At 42.0% G+C, this 16,775-nt stretch overlaps 1 protein-coding gene across 12 annotated transcripts in view; it reads right to left on the reverse strand.

Moving 5' to 3' along the window:
* The window catches only part of acaca (acetyl-CoA carboxylase alpha), a 38,720-nt gene that overhangs the window by 14,560 nt on the left and 7,385 nt on the right, over window positions 1-16,775 (reverse strand). For 2 of the 12 annotated variants that reach the window (XM_083530733.1, XM_083530735.1), the window contains exons 5-38: window positions 16,329-16,438; window positions 15,575-15,656; window positions 15,348-15,446; window positions 15,093-15,199; window positions 14,903-15,013; window positions 14,544-14,753; window positions 14,258-14,428; window positions 13,941-14,102; window positions 13,663-13,826; window positions 13,096-13,246; window positions 12,879-12,982; window positions 12,251-12,478; window positions 11,993-12,143; window positions 11,080-11,214; window positions 10,766-10,912; window positions 10,431-10,619; window positions 9,919-10,019; window positions 9,641-9,729; window positions 9,348-9,472; window positions 9,142-9,255; window positions 8,944-9,057; window positions 8,559-8,648; window positions 8,230-8,348; window positions 7,573-7,596; window positions 5,945-6,082; window positions 4,666-4,809; window positions 4,469-4,571; window positions 3,222-3,329; window positions 3,073-3,129; window positions 2,842-2,886; window positions 2,599-2,640; window positions 808-1,023; window positions 366-521; window positions 7-231 (exon numbers count right to left, since the gene is read on the reverse strand). In XM_083530733.1, coding sequence (XP_083386859.1) covers window positions 7-231; window positions 366-521; window positions 808-1,023; window positions 2,599-2,640; window positions 2,842-2,886; window positions 3,073-3,129; window positions 3,222-3,329; window positions 4,469-4,571; window positions 4,666-4,809; window positions 5,945-6,082; window positions 7,573-7,596; window positions 8,230-8,348; window positions 8,559-8,648; window positions 8,944-9,057; window positions 9,142-9,255; window positions 9,348-9,472; window positions 9,641-9,729; window positions 9,919-10,019; window positions 10,431-10,619; window positions 10,766-10,912; window positions 11,080-11,214; window positions 11,993-12,143; window positions 12,251-12,478; window positions 12,879-12,982; window positions 13,096-13,246; window positions 13,663-13,826; window positions 13,941-14,102; window positions 14,258-14,428; window positions 14,544-14,753; window positions 14,903-15,013; window positions 15,093-15,199; window positions 15,348-15,446; window positions 15,575-15,656; window positions 16,329-16,438 — 4,331 coding nt within the window. Of the gene's footprint in view, window positions 1-6; window positions 232-365; window positions 522-807; window positions 1,024-2,598; window positions 2,641-2,841; window positions 2,887-3,072; window positions 3,130-3,221; window positions 3,330-4,468; window positions 4,572-4,665; window positions 4,810-5,944; window positions 7,088-7,131; window positions 7,597-8,229; window positions 8,349-8,558; window positions 8,649-8,943; window positions 9,058-9,141; window positions 9,256-9,347; window positions 9,473-9,640; window positions 9,730-9,918; window positions 10,020-10,430; window positions 10,620-10,765; window positions 10,913-11,079; window positions 11,215-11,992; window positions 12,144-12,250; window positions 12,479-12,878; window positions 12,983-13,095; window positions 13,247-13,662; window positions 13,827-13,940; window positions 14,103-14,257; window positions 14,429-14,543; window positions 14,754-14,902; window positions 15,014-15,092; window positions 15,200-15,347; window positions 15,447-15,574; window positions 15,657-16,328; window positions 16,439-16,775 lie in introns of those variants that run through there. The other 10 variants (XM_083530736.1, XM_083530740.1, XM_083530739.1 and 7 more) reach the window with 10 other exon arrangements.

A 16,775-nucleotide genomic window follows, 5' to 3' on the forward strand; every position in this document is an offset into this window, starting at 1 on the left:
CCCCACCTGGCGGTCATTGGGCCCCACCTGTCCCGTGCGCGAGTCCGTGACCTCCTTGTACAGACTGATGTCCAGGTAGTAGCCGCTCTCGTTGGTCAGAAACAGGCGGATGGGGATCTGCTTGCCCGTGGGCGTGAGCCGGATGTTGATCTTCAGCTCGGCCTGGAGCACGCGCAGTTTCCAAAGGCGGCTGCCGTAACGCATCACCATGGAGCGCACAGACTCTTCGATCTGACACACACACACACACACACACACACACACACACACACACACACACACACACACACACACACACACACACACACACTTTGGTTTTCAAGCTCACAGTGAACATTAGCAATTACTAAAAGCTGATCTGCAACCTTTGAGGGATCCATGATGACGGTGGGGACGAAGTTGAGGAAGATGTGGTTGCAGTCGGTGCGCACGGTGGTGTTGTTGAAGGCCACCTCCAGCTCGTCCATGGCTTCCAAAAGCAGTCTCTCAGCCTCGTTGTGCAGATACTCAAAAGATGCTTCCTGGAAAATGAACAATCGCATATAATACCATATTAATACACGCCAAAGGTTTTTTTGGACACCTGAGCATTCGATTCGGTATGAGTTTCTTTTTTTAAACATCCAAGTCCACATCTCAATGCTGCTATAATAACTTCCACACGTCTGGGAAGATGTTCTACTAGATTTTGGGGTGTGCTTGTGTGAGAAGGGTGTGAGAGAAGACAGATGAATAGGCAGATAAAGGAGGAATAAAAGACAAATTTATATTGCTGGGGAAAAGTATAGTATGTATGTCGGTGGTTACCTTGGTGACCAAGTCCGAGTGGCGAATGATGGCACGTACGAAGAAGCGGTAATCAGTGACCTCGGTGCCCACTTCGACGCGGGCGGCGCCCAGGTACAGGTGCATCTTGTGGTTGGCGCATGGGATGGCGGTGAGCGCGAAGTTACGCATGCGGTTCAGCTCCAGCTGAAAGGCCAACGCCGGCTCCAGGTGCCTGTAGATCCGGTCTTCTTCAAACTGCAAACACACACACACACACACACACACACACACACACACACACACACACACACACACACACACACACACACACAAAGGTTAAACAAACGTCAGAAAATCCTAAAATCATAGAGAGGAAGACAATGACATTTTTTAATTCAGTGTATGAAAGCAGAAAGTGGCACTATCCCCCACCATCCCCCCAACTCCGCCCCAGCCCCCCCACACACCCACCCGCACGCTAATAGCAGGCTAGATTTAGCAAATGTAGGTAATCACAGCTAGCTAATGGACGTCATCTTTCTCAAATGGGCAAAATAATTAAAAAGTTCATTAAAGTAATGAGCTTTGGTGGAACCATTTTAGAAAACTATCACGGTCAGGAGGAGCCATTATCAAGCACGATTGAGAGGCTATCAGAGAGAGAGAGAGAGAGAGAGAGAGAGAGAGAGAGAGGGGGGGGGGGTGCAGGAGGGGAGGGACTTCCTCTACTATACTCTTTATTCCTGTCTGGAAAAGAAAAATTACTTCTCTAAGTTTTCAACTTTCCTCCTAAACTCCCCCCCCCCCCCCCCACTCCCCACTATTTCATTGCTTCTGTCTATTCCTCCTTCCTCCATTTCATACAGACCACGTTCTCCTTCTTTCTTCCTTTCTATTTTGGTGTCTGTTTTGTTCTTTCTGTCCTTCCACACTACCATTTTTTTTTTCCATTTTCCCCTTCCCTCCCTCCATCTCCTATTATCCTTCCTTTCTCTCACTATTTGCCCTTCCCTCTTTACACCTCGTCTTTTTATAAGCTCTTTCCTTCTGTTTATTCTCTTCTTTTCTCTCCCTTTATTTTTCCCTCTACATCCCTTCTGCCTTTTCCTTCTTTTACACATTTTGGTTTTCTCTTGTTCCTTTCTGCCTCCCTCCTTTTCTTCCTTTCTTTTCAACCTTTCTCTCCATCCTTAATAGCATTTCTTTTCCTTTTCTTAATCCTTTCTTTCTTTCCATTCATCCTTCATCATTTCTACGTCTTGTCCTCCTTACATCTTTCCCTCCATTTATTTTCCTTTCTTTCTCTCTGTGTTTGTCCTTCCTCATTTCCTATGTCTTTCCTTTCTTTTTATCCTCTCCTTTTTTTTATTTCTTTTCTCTCTCCCTATATCTTTCATCGTGACCTCCTTCTTCTCTTTCCTTTCCATCTGCATACCATTTTTGATTTCTCACGTCCTTCAATCCAGCCCTGTTGTTTTTCTGTCCAAATCTCAATACTTTCTTTATTCCACTTTACTGCAGTTTGTCATTTTCGAATAAATTATGATTCACTTATTTATATCTTATTACATATGATTTATTCTAATAAAAAATATTGCATATTAAATGTACAGTAAATATTAGTGAGGCAGTCTGTGGCAGAGGGGGCCACAGGTGGCGAGAAGGCGGGGCAAACAGAAAGGAAATAGGCATGGCCACGCCTCCCAGACCACACAGTCCATCAAACAGCAATGTGATTTCACAACCAGTCGGCCATCAAAATCATAATTTTTTTTTTTTTTTATCACGTAAGTAACTACTTATGACTTTTAAACACTTGTCTCTACTCACCTTGTCTCTTGCCCTGAAGGTGAAAAATTTCGGGAACTCCCTCTGTGGAAGAACAATAAAACCACGTTAACTCGGTTGTAGCTCCCACGAAAACCCCCCCCAAAAACAATCACAATCAAGGATTATATTCTACGAATAAAATCAAACGGTTTGGCGAATCGGACAAGTGGAATCAGTTCGAGCCTGAAGTTATGAGTTAAAAGCAGTACGGCAAATTACACAAACACGCTCGGAAATACTCACATGGAACCTCTGGTCCACCTCACAGTTGATCTGTTTTCTGAAATCCTGTTAGTGAACGAGGGATGGAGAGAGAGAAAGAAAAAAGAAACATGCAGTGGAACAGCTAGATTCGAGTACGAATTTAAAGATTGGGATTCTGCTTGCATTCACACTTTGTGGATCGTTGCAGGACGGACACGGATAAGAGGAACGGGATGGCGGAGGGAAAAAAAAAAAAAAAGAATTTTTTACCTTTTGCGCTACGAGGAAGGTGAGGCGCCGGATGCCGTGCTCAAACAGCATCGATTTCTAGGAAATAAAGATTCCAAGCAGCGATTATTTCAGGTAGAGGGAAACGCTTTCATGTGTTGTGGATGGGGTTTCATGTGTAATGGGGTTACCTTGGACTGAGTGAACTCGCGGAATATCGCCGCCAAACCTTCATCATCGATGTCGCTGTCGGTCTTTATAGCGACGTTCAGGATGTGGATGGGTTCGTCGAGGAGGCTCTGTGAACAAACCAGACACCTTTTTAGCATGTTTAGCCATTTTTTTATAAAGGGAGGAAAAAAAACATTTATTTGACACTATATAACAAATATTTAAGAACGTAGCTCGAGCTATGAGATTGTGATGGATAGACAAGTGCACATTTGTACCGAATGCAAAACTTTAACATTTCATTTCCTCACAAACATTTAGTGGCGCATCGCAAGAAAAGAATTCATGAATAATCATTAAAACGCGGTGTCAATGTGGCTAATTTCTTTTAAAAGCAGAAAATCCTGACAATTCCACATGTCGAGGGAGTGAATAAATGAAGGATGGAAGGAATACATCTGTATTACCAAAATGGGGTCTAACAAATGTAAACTAATTACATTTTTCGATTTCTTTAATTTTACTTGGTCGATATAATTTGTGCAAATTTAATCTATGAATCTATTTAATCAATATAATACAATTTAATTAATTTTATTTATTCGATTATATTTTTATATATTTTTTTTTTATTTATGATGGATGGTTGAATAGGTGGAATGGTGGATGGATGGATGGATGAATAGTTGGAATAGTGGATGGATGGATGGATGGATGAATAGGTGGAATGGTGGATGGATGGATGGATGGATGGATGGATGGATGGATGAATAGGTGAAATGGTGGATGGTTGAATAGGTGGAATGGTTATAGGGTAGGTGAGTGGTGGATGGACAGATAGATGGATGGATGGATGGTGGAATGGTTGAATAGGGGGAATGGTAGATATAAGGTAGGATGGATGGATAAATGGGAAGGTTGAAGGGTAGGTGAGGGGTGGAATGGTAGATATAAGGAAGGATGGATGGATGGATGGATGGATGATGCAGTTTAGCATCTACCGGAAGTACAAATAGTAGCAATTGCACAAATAGACAAGGGCAGATAAATGTGCAAATAAATGTACAGCAAATCAATACAAAGGCTCTGGGCAGTGTAAAAATGTGAGCTGGGTGAAAGTTGGTATTTAAGTACACTGGAAATAAATCTTAAGCTACATACAAGCTTGTTCTGATACCACAATATTGTGATACCACGATATTATCGCATGGGTGTGATGCTGTTGCTGCAATCATTGTGATTCCTAAAGTAATCGAAGAAGCATTACCTTGTTGTCTTCCTCTCCATACAGTACAGGGTTTCCACCCTCAGGGAAAGAGGGGCTGGTAGGCGGAGAGTCCGTAAAGCAGCTCAGGACGTCGTTAATGTTTCTGAAAGTTGGGAGAAATGAGAAGTACTGCGTGTCCTACTGAAATACTGAATATTATACACCTCGCTCCAAATATATCAACGGCAAAGTCGGACCTGGTGAATTCCTGGAAGGAGCGGAAGGACACCATGGCTCCCATTCGCTGGCATGGCGGCGTGAAGGAGGTGTCTAGCAGAACGTCGCTCACGCTGGCTACATGCACCATACCGTAGTGGTTCAGGTTGGATGAGAAGGACATTCTAAACGGCGCAATACACGTACACAAATACACAAAATAGTTAAACAAGCGTCTGTAAAGAAGCCCCTGAACCCTTAAAGAGAGAGTTTTGCATTCTTAAGAGCTGCTTGAGCTTCAAATATAAATATGGACAAAAGCATTGAGACAGCTGACTATTCCAGACAAAGGTGGTTCTGGCACACAATTGTGGGATGTCTTTGGATCTGGTAACTTTACATTTTCTCTTCAGTTGAACTACCAGATCCAAACCTGTTCTAGCATGACAAGTACAGTATACCAGGTGGTATCGAGGAAATTTCGAGACTAGCTCTGTTTTCAACAAGGTACTTTATTTATTCACGTTTCCACACTATCACTTACAGTCCCCTTCCACAGCAATACAGTGCTCCCAGGGTTCCTGCCACTTCTGAAATATGTCTTTAAAGTTTTTTTTTTCGCACACCTTGCACGATTTGCGCTGGATCGGTGCTCCTTGTGACTGTGCGTGCAGCTTTGTGCTGTCATGTTATAAAACTAGTCTCAAAACTTTTACCATCCCATATGGGCTGGAGTGGAAAATTTTGAGGCCTCTTTGAGGCCTCTTCACCAATGCACTTATGCTTAATGTACACAAAATCTAGTGGAACATCTTCTCAGAAGAGTGGTGGTTATTCCAAAAGCACTAAATGTGGACTGGAATACTCAAAAAGCACATACAAATCTTAGGGCCAGGTCTTAAACTTTTGTCCATACAGTGTGTATCTATCTTGAACCCCAAAGCATCTCCTAAGAAAGCCAATTACACTTTAAATGGAAGATTATTATTATTATTATTACTAAAGTCTCAATAGACAACGTGACTTCCTGTACACCAGTCAGATTCCAAAGTTCTACCACAAACCAAAACTCAGGGAGGGGGTTAGTCAAAACGGCACTTGAGGGGAAAAAAAAATATCACCATTACAGCCCAAGATTCCCCACACAGAAGCCCTAATCTCTCATCGCACTTCTATTACTGTACATTCCAGATCAATCCAAGAGAAGACTCATTCACACGGGGTTAGCTTGTTCAGTGCTGTTGAGCGTGGCGTCTTTGCACTGCGCTCAACAGTACTTTCGACTCGAAAGCTCGAAATTGGCGAGCTGTTCTTGTTCACCTGTCTGCAATCTCATTAGACGTAGCTGTGCTAGCCGTAGACTGGTCATAGCTAGTCGTGGGCATGTTAGCATCACTGGCTCTACGTTTTGCTGTTCTAGTTTTCGTTTTGTTGTCCAGTAGTGGTGCAGAAAGTTTCCTGAGGGGAACATTGGCACACAGTCACTCACACACACACACAGACACACACCCACACTCTCTGCAAGGGGCGCATTTCAATTAAAACTCAATAATTAAAACACTTAATTTAAACCCAGCGTCTTGTCTGGACTGTATTTCACACACACACGCGCACGCACTAATAAGCCCTGCTTAATCAACATCCCCTCAAACAGGCTTTAATATTTTAACACATTTGTATACTGTAGATTCACACACACATTCTCTCACAAACACACACAATCGAAAAGTAGCGTGGTCAAACACTGTACATCATAACAATATACAACATAGCTACACACAATAACCCCATTCTTTATACCGGAAACAATAAATTCATTCAGATCAATCTTTTCTTCTTTCTAGATTTTTCAAGACAATGCAAAAAAGTTATCACCAAAGCCATCATTATTGCTAGCATGTTGAGAAAGTCTGTTGTAAACACAGGGTAAATGCTGAAAGAGAGCAAAAATGAGAAAACATCATCGGGAATATCAACAATTTTCTGAGATCGGTGAAAAGAATGCTTAAAAAAAAAAAAAAAAAAGTGTGTGTAAATAACACTTCAGGAAATTGACTGTAAAAGCTAGCGAGCCGATAAACAAGCTAAACTGACAGGATTTCTGACAGGATTTCTGTCGTATTCATTATAATTCTACATGATTACTGCGAAATCCAGCCAGTTACTTTACAAAAAGTCAAGCTAACAGGATTTCTGACAGGATTTCTATTTTAATTTATAAACATTCGCTATGTACACACTGCTAAAGCGAAGCAGGTATTGAACAATACCTAAACTGACACTATTTCTAAATCATGCTTATTAAAGTTCGGAATATTTTCTAGAGGTCGACTGACACTGAAAGCCAGGTTGGATCGTACTCGCTGACAACCGATTAAATCAACCGATCCTTTTTAAAATCGATACTGCTAATAAATATAAATAAACAAAAATATAAAACATAACAATCCATGTAAAATAGTACTAAACACACACACACACACACACACACACACACACACACACACACACACACACACACAGTATCTCACAAAAAATCATCTCAAGGGACAATACTAACGAAATGAAACTGATATTTTAGAGTAGTCAATGTAAAGATTGTAAAACAGTACAGATTTACTGTTCTCTGTATGCTGGATATCATGAAATCATATCCAGAAACATTTATAATATTCACTTCTAAAGCTAGCCAGATGACTAAATCAAATTAACGTGGTAGGATTTCGGGGAAAGGAAATGTAACCTGAGGGAAAAGTAAACCTTTATCTTTTATAATCATTTAAATTCATGAAATCATTTCCAAGAATGAGGCATGCAATAATTCCTTTCCAACTCAATGGAGTCCATAAAGAAGTGCGTTTGGTCATGTTGCTTTTACAGAAATGTTACCTCTAGATCTGCTCTACTCTAGAAAACTTGATTGACAGTAGAAAGAATGTGTACTGTACCTGTTTAGAGTGGGGATGTTCCCTCTGCAATCAAATAACATCGATTACTGATCGGTTAGTGTCAGGCCAAGAGGGACAGGGGGCAGTCTCCAGTGTTCCAAGGTGTGATCGCTATTTGGCGCTTTAATCGTTTGCTAGATAACGAGTAACGGCGGAAACTTGCTTTTTCAAAGCCGCCCTCTGGTAAATCTCACCATGCTGGAGACTGTTTCCTTGTCCCTCGCACACACATGCAACATGCAGATCATTTCAATATTTAATATTGGGGGGGGGCCCACATACATTTAAGCAGGCAGTTGGGTTTTTTAGGCTATATTGTACATTATTTGTCAAAGTTAAAGCCAGAGTAATGCAAATGAAGCCAGCGAGTAAAAGAGGTTAAAGCAAGGCCAATCAAAACCAGTACATAAATCACTTTGCAACTATTAAAGCATTTGGCTTCATGTAAACTGAATCAGACAGTCAATAATAAACACCTTAATGCGGGTAGCAGAGCCGAGTTTATGTTTCCGTAAAGTTAGTGATGAATATCCCTGAGCGAGTCATCGCTTCCCTTTATTCCTATTCTTCTCCAAATTATCAACAGGCAAATGGAATGGAAGTGGGGTGAGGAGTGAAAAACTTTTTTCTAGATTAAAAAAAAAAAAAAAAAAAGACCTGTTGGGATGCGACGTGGGCAGCATGAACTGAAACTCCACGATGCACGTGTTGTCCCTCAGCTGCCGGTGCTGGACGCTGTTGAGCTCGTATGCGATGTATGCTCTCCGAACATACACCTGAAAAAACATGCTGGGTTAAAAATATCTTGAAGAAAAAAATATATATATATTAATTTGTCACATATACATTCATACAGAAAACGGATGCTTATTACGACTGTCCAACCTAGAACTAGAATATTAAAAATAATAATGAATAAATACAATTTATTCAAATATAACATAAAAAGAGGAATAAAAATATACATATAGAAGAATAAGACGTACCTCTAGAGCGGCCATTCGGACCACCTGGTTACTGTGGTAGAAGAAGTTGGGCAGCACGTCAAAAATGGACGTCTCGGACAGAATGAGCTTCTAAATAATAAAAAATGTGAAAAAGACTTGCATGAATCAACTCAAGAAGGAACCAGTGTTCTGCTTATTAGTGTAAAAAGACAGGTCATTTCTTTATGTCCAAAAATGTTAGCATTAAAATCGATATAAAAATTATATATTTTTTAAAAAATGAACACTGTTTCAATCTTTCTTATAGGATTGTGTAAGGTATTTTCCTAATAAAACGTTCCACAGGTGACCAGCAGGTGGTGCTACAGTATATCAATTTCACTCGAACCACTACAAACTGTTCAGTTGAGAACCTGATGTGTACCTGCAGGTTCTCGATGCAGAATTGATGGCCGTACATGTCGATGGCAGAGAGGAAGATGGACTCCACCTGGTTGTGGCGCAGCTCGTATGAAGGCAGGTGAGACGCGATGAGCACCTTAAACCCAAAGCCAGGAACTCTTTAGAACCCATTTATTCACCTTTTATGAAAATGGTACAGTGTGTGTGTGTGTGTGTGTACCTGGCGTGCACGCAGAGCCACTTTGGCGTTGGTGGTCTTGCTTAGCTGTGTAAGCTCGGTAAGGATGGCCATGAGCTCATCGGTCAGGGTCGGGTCCCGCCCACACAACTGATCCTAAAGACAGAAATACATTCGATTCAGGCTGTGACCCAATTTTTAACAGTGTGTGTGTGTGTGTGTGTGTGTGGATCCAGGTGTGTACGCACGATCAGCATGGTGACCAAAGAGTTCTTCTTGGTGACTTGGGCGTGGGAGAAGATGTAGTTAAGCACATTGGCCATGTCGCCTTTGTTCTCTTCACGCAACGTAAACACACACTTGTCGTAGTGACCTGAAAACATGTACACAAAAAAATTTATCTATATTGCTGCATTAATTTGCATTCCATCTGAGACTGATTATTCGATATGAAATAAATGTTAAGCTCGAAATCGTAATTTCTATTAATAATAAAAAATAAATAAATAAATAAATAAAAAGTACACAAGTGAACCCTCACCATGCTGAAACTGCACCTCCACCTTGAGGTACTGCCTGAGCAAATCCATCACCACCGCCCTCATGTGGCCGCGGATACCGCTGCGATATCTGCGGAGGCAATCCAAAAAAATTTGTTTTTGTTTTTTTTTTGTCCCTGGTCATGTTTAATACTTCAACATGACACTTTTTTTTCAAAAAGATTAAAACCTTTTTATTAAAATCAGCAAAATCTGGCAAAACGTTTGCAACAGTTTGTTTATGGTCACAACAGTGGAATGGAAATGTGCTGTTACTGACTTCTGGACGAGCTGCACAATGCTCTGCGTGTTCATGAAAAAAACCTCGCGCTCAGACTTCCTGTTCAGCGTGGCGGCGTGGCTGTCCAGGATGTTGGCAATCTGACAAAATAAAGGAGGAAGAGGTGATGAGGATGATGATGAGCGATGAAAAATTGATACAGTATGTGGCCAAAAAATAAAAATAATAATAATTGTTGAAATATAAATACATAAATAATAAAAATTATTATACTTTTTTTTTTTTTACTATATTTATATATTTTTAAGTACATATTTATATGTAAAAAATGAATTCTAAATCAAAAAAATGTTTAAATATATAAATATACCAAAATAATTTTTTTTTTTTAAGAAATTTTAAGCAAAATTGGAAATGGAGCATTTTATTAATTTTTTTTTATAAATTGCGTAGGTATGATTTATTTATTTTATTCCGATGCTCTTTACACTGTGAGGGTGTGAGTGGGAATGTGTGTGTGTGTGTGTGTGTGTGTGTGTGTGGAAAGGTACCTGTTGGCTGGGGAACTGGCACAGCACAGAGGTAATGTTACTCGCATACTGCGCCATCTCCTTCTTGATGGCCTTCTCTACAGCGGGGGGGATTCGACCCGATACACTTGTCATGATGTCCTGCAGCTCCAGCAGAGGCAATGACGGATCCCGGAGGGTCTTCATCAGCCGCTCCACCCACTCAATCAGCTGAGCATATACACACACACACAGTGTTGGATTACCATTACTATTAACATTACTGTATTATAAAGGTGTGTTTAGTGATGTGCCGATTAGTGATATTGGGTTATTTTGTGTGTGTTTGTGTGAGGCAGAAAGAGTGTGTGTGTTACTCTGGCACTGAAGAAGGGCTCAGGCAGGCAGAAGCCATTCATGATGTGCACCAGGTGGTCAAGAGTGTTGTGGAAGACTCTGTGCAGCTTTTCCCCTCGGAGTGCCACAGCCTGAACGGTGGGCAATGCTCCTGTATGCAGCTCCGCCTACACACGCACACACACACACACACACACAGCAAATCAGCTCTACACGCTCCTTTCAAAGTTTAAGTCTAACACCCAGAAAGAGGCGGAGTTTAAGGTTTTTATCCTATGGTACACTTGTGTAAGCATGTGACCAGCAGCGATGCAGTTCAGTTGAACGCGTTTACCTGCTGCACTCGGCTGGGATCGTCCAGCTGCAGTTTGGCTATAACGCAGCCCGGCTCCAGCACGGCTCCAGCTCGCTTTACATAGTGTATACATCCGGATTCTGCTGCAGTCAGCGTCATCACCATCTTCATCACCTAGAGGGCGCACGCACACACACACACACACACACACACACACACACACACACACACACACACACACATATATAAAATGTCAAATATGTAAAACATAAAATATGACACTGCAGTTAAAGACAAATTATGATGAACAGAATGAGCAGCTTCACCTCTCATACCTTCTTTAGTACTAGTACGTAACCATAATTATTGTTACAATGATGTCAAGATTCAGACCAAAAAAGAAAGATCTGTGGCATTGGTATAGCGTCTAGGGGAGTCACTTGACAAAAGAACGAATGACTCGGACCAGACGACTCATGAGATCTCCTGTACACAACCTACGATGCTTTGCTCGTGCACGTCCAGTGAACGAATCACTCTTTGAGACGACTCGTTCTTCTGAGTCACATTAAAGACTCGTTCGAAATGAACGAATCGTCAGAGGACGACCCATAGCGATTGATTAGGTTACTCATTGATCATGTTAAAGTCACACGAAGGAACCATATACTCAGCTGGCTGCTAGAATGATATTGTCTAGACTTTGTGCTGTCTGTATACCATTCATGTATTAGGATTCATTTGAAAATCAGGTAAACTGAATCAGTAGGAACAAAACAAAACAAAACAAAACCTAAATTCAACATGACAGCTCCAAATAATGACATTAAAAAAATTATCAAAATGTGTTTTAAACTTTAATCCTGTAAAAGATGTATTCCAGGTATAATATTTTAAAAACACAAAAACATAACTGACAATACCACAAACAATATTCTACACACACACACACCTCGATTTCAGCGTAGCACTGGCCCGCAAACACATGACCCCCATCCTCTACGGTATACTGGATGAGTTTCCCAGCAGACGGAGAGCGCAGCAGCGACGGGTCGTTCTCCTTCTCAAACACACACGTCTTATTGCCAATGGTGATGCGATACCTAAAGATCAGAGGGAACGCAATGAAAACCACACACACAAAGAGCTTCAGTCTTACTGCCTGGAAATGCTACTACCCAAACCCAAAGCGGAGCTACAGTAATCGCACCGGTCTACTTCCTCCTTCATGTAGGTGGTGTAGCTGCTCCCATCGTAGGACAGCAGCAGGCCGCCGTCGCTGAGCCGGTGCACGTCCACCTCCACCGACGAGTTGTTCATAATGAGCACGTAGGAGTTCGGAGACTGGCGGGTGACCTTCAGCACGTATTTCATGCCTTCGTAGATGAGCTCGGTGTCGACCGTGTTCAGGAGCGTGTGTGCTGCCAACACCTGACCCCTGCAGAGGGTAGAGGAAGAAAGGAAGGATGGAGAGAAGAAAGGGTATTGGGGTAAAAAGTAAGACAGAAGGCAGGAAGGAAGGAAAAAAAGAGAATCGAAAGAAAATGAAGAAAGAATGAAGACAGGGGGGATGAACAAATGAAACAAAAAAAGGTAGGAAGGAAGACAAAAAATAGGAAGAAAAAAAGGAAGCAAAAAAAAAAAAAGAATGCGGAGGATAGATAAAAAATAAGTGGGAAGAATGACAATAAAAATGAGGAAAAATGAAGAGAGAAATAAAGAAAGGAAGGAAAAGAAAATAGGCAGGACGGAAAAGCATGGAGAGAATGATGAAAGGATAAAACCACAGACGAATGTACATGTAAACAGGAGTAGGAGAAGAAGGAGTAACGTCTCACCTCTCGAGAGAATGCAGGAAGTTGGACACGCTGTTTCTGAAGCTCACATCTGCTACATGCAGTGCACCGCTCACTATCCCCAGAATGGTGTCTGGACGCTCGGCCTACACGAGACAGAAAGAAGGAGAGAGGGAAAGACAGACAGATATGTAAATACAGACCATATAGTAATAATAGCAGTATTAGTAAAGTGGTATCACGGTGTAAGAATCTGTACCTGCATTTTCTCCGAGATGAGGCGGTCCAACCAGCCCGTGTCAATGCTGTTGTGCTGAAAGCACTCGGTCTCCAACAGTTTGATCAAATACTCCACCGTGGTCCTGAAGTCTCCTCTGATCGAGAGCTCTTTCAGAGCCACCACCATGTTTCTGAGGGGATACAAATGCAATGTTAAAAACACACACACACACACACACACACACACACACACACACACACACAGCGTTACAATAATATACAGGGTTCCTACACATTTTTCTAAATTCCACTTTTCCAGACTTCTTCCTACCATATTTATAAAACCATATTTATCATGTGGGGGGAATTCAAGGAGTTTCAAGGAGCCGGAAAGTAAATAAACTGCCGGCGTAAATGCCGCAATTCGAAACGTTTCGTTCATGCGCAAGTGTGTTTTTAGACAAATCACAAATTCTTAATTGTATATTTTAGATTACCGAATAGGGCGATATTTCCCCCCTCCATGCTAATCCAGACCTGGAAATCACTCAAATCTAATTCCATACTTTGTAGGAACCCTAATGATAATCAAGTGAAGTGTGCATACGAGATGGCTTCTTCACGGTTTTCCCCCCAGGAGAAGCAGTGGCCGAACTGCGAGTCAGCGAACTCGTGCAGGCCTCCGGCGGCGGCCACGCTGAAGTAACCCCACACGTTCTTATTGCTGCGGAAGTTCAGCTCCTGCACCGTGCCCGAGCTCGGCTTAAAACCCTGAGAGAAACACACCAAAAAAATTTAAAAGAGTTTCCCCAATCCAGCTTCATAATACAGTGAATAGGATACATGAGGAATCCTCAGTACTCAGGCTCACACACACACACACACCTCATCTGGATTCTCACTGGTGATACGAGCCGCGATAACGTGCCCTCGTGGAGACGGGGCGGTCGAAAGCGCCTCGAAGTCGATGAGGCAGTCTCCCCACGGCTGCACGCCATACAGCATTCGGATGTCCTTAATGCGGTGCAGAGGGATGCCCATGGCGATCTGAAACACACACGCACACACACACACACACACACACACACACACACACACGGGTTAGTGTGTTTGAGCAAACAAGCCTTTGTGAAGACTACTCCAAGACTAATTGATAACACCCACACCCAGACACCCACACCCACACACACACACACACACACCTGAAGCTGAGCGGCAGGCAGGTTCACATCAGCCACCATTTCGGTGCAGGGATGTTCCACTTGTAGGCGAGGGTTCAGCTCCAAGAAGTAAAAACTGCCGTCTTGACTGTAGAGGTATTCGACTGTTCCCGCGCTCACGTAACCCACCATTTTTGCCAGTTTCACTGCACACTAAAAGGAACGCACACATTTTTTGACAAATACTTGGCAGCATGAAAATCTGCGAAGATTTCTCAGTTTCTCAGATACTGTTGTATATGAATTATTTGCTTTTTTTTTTTCGTACCCTCTCCATATTCTCAAAGACGTCCGATGTGGCGATGGTGGCCGGCGCCTCCTCGATGATCTTCTGATGCCTGCGCTGAACGGAGCAGTCTCGGCCGAACAGCGAGATGGCGCTGCCATACTGATCGGCCAGGATCTGCACCTCCAGATGGCGGGCGTGCTTCGCGAGCCGCATGACAAAGATGGGCGACCCGGGCACCTCCGTTTGCACCTGTGGTGGTAAAAAGTCCTCATTAATAAGCAGTTAAACCGGCAAAACTCACAAACAACTTTTATTGAAAACAAACAAAAGGGACGTTACAACGTCAAAACCAAACAATCTCCATACATTCCACACAAAAAAAATAAATTTCCCGTCACCTGTCGGAAGAGGTTGGGGAAGTCGTCGGCGCTGTTGACCTTGCGGATACCTTTCCCTCCTCCGCCCTCCGATGCTTTGATCATCACCGGGTAGCCCACTTTCTCTGCAGCCTGTCCGGTACAACAAGGAGCTCAGTCATGCTAACAGGAACTATCCATGAAGCAATACACAAAAACGTTGCGATAGTACCTTTAGACCAGCCTCTATGTCCTGAATGCAGCCCTGCTCATACAGCTCATTGGGCACGTTGATGATTCGCTTCTTCTGGTCGTTCTCCGTCCACTCGACAGTTAACCCTGTCACACAATGACGCGTATTTTTACACTGTTGTGAATTTTCTTCTTGACGTTTGAACAATTTCAGGTTTCATATGGGCTCAACCCGAACTGAGTGTGAATTGCAAAATTTTTTTTTATTATTTCTTCCCTGTGTAAATGAACAGACCTCTTCCACTCCATGGTAGAGTTGGAATGCCAGCTGTCTGAGCCACAATGGATGATGCAATCTTGTCTCCCAACGCCCACATCGCCTGACTGGGAGGACCTGTGAATATATGAAGAGAAGAAAATAAAAGAAAATTAACCATTAAAAAATAAAATGCTACACACATGCATCCAGACTGCATTATTCGTAAATCAGATGAACATTTTGACATTTAGTAGAAGACGGACCCATGAAGGCAATGCCGTTCTTGTGCAGGAGTTCTGGGAGTTTGGGGTTTTCTGAGGCGTGACCCCACCCAGCCCATACCGCCTAGAAATGAAAAGATATCACATAAAAAAAAACAGAACTTGTGGAATGCACTAGGATAAACAATATAACTGATAACATCTATATAAACGATGTCTGTAAATTAGAGATACGTAAAAAAAAAAAAAAAAAAAAAAAACTACGGCCTGGCCCTACATTTGGAACTAGGAATTAGGATTTTTTATATATGTTAATAATGTTTTACTCATATGACATCTGTATTTGATAATAAAGGTGGCTTTCACACTAGAATATCCCATTAATAGAGATCGAGGCAGGACAGTGCCTGGAACGATCAGCTATTGGCAAAAATATCCACACCTATAGTTTTTCCGGCTTTCGGTCCGCCGTCATCACAACAGCGGCCTCTAGAGGCGAATCACTGGCTTAATGTGCTGTTTCGATTTTAATAGCGATGGATATGAAAAACAAGTAACTATGAGAGTAATAATGCTATTTTGAAAGGCTAAAAATATATCTTTTAAAAAAAAGTAAATGCTTTTTTGTCTGTATGGTACAGAACTAAAACTAATCAAGCATTAGGAGGAGTACTAAAATGTAAAATCATCATAAAATCTGCACAATAATACTGCCAGTTGTTTAGGGACCCCTGCAGTAAGCGAATAATTAATTTTCTGATAAAGCTGTACCAAATCGTATAAAATTTAAAAATACCTGAACTGGAATCCGCTTAGCAATGTCCAAAATGAGCTCGACGTTGGCGTAGTTGTTGTTGTTGGTTCCTCCAGGCACAGGTACATAATGATCAGCCATTTTTATATATTCTGTGGAAAAAAAAACATGTCGCATTTGTCTATTTCTTGAGAGGCACAATTAAAATAGTTTGGAACGTCTTCAAAACAACTTCCTGTTGTTGTCAGTGCTGGTAAACGGACATGCCCAAAGATTGACCGATCTGAACAGATGCGAACAAAGAGCCTTGAAGAGACCTTGTCCATTCATCAGTGGAGACATTTCTCCTTTTCAGTGGCTCTTTCTTGTATTAATTAGGCCATGCAAGGGCCAGGACAAAGCCAGACTGTACTGTATAACCGACAATATATTCCTCCTCGCCAGTGAATGGCGCATATTTTTTTTTCCTTTCTTTTCATCGGTTTCAAT

The sequence above is a fragment of the Silurus aristotelis genome (genome assembly GCF_946808225.1).
Source record: "Silurus aristotelis genome assembly, chromosome: 26".
Classification (NCBI taxonomy): domain Eukaryota; kingdom Metazoa; phylum Chordata; class Actinopteri; order Siluriformes; family Siluridae; genus Silurus; species Silurus aristotelis.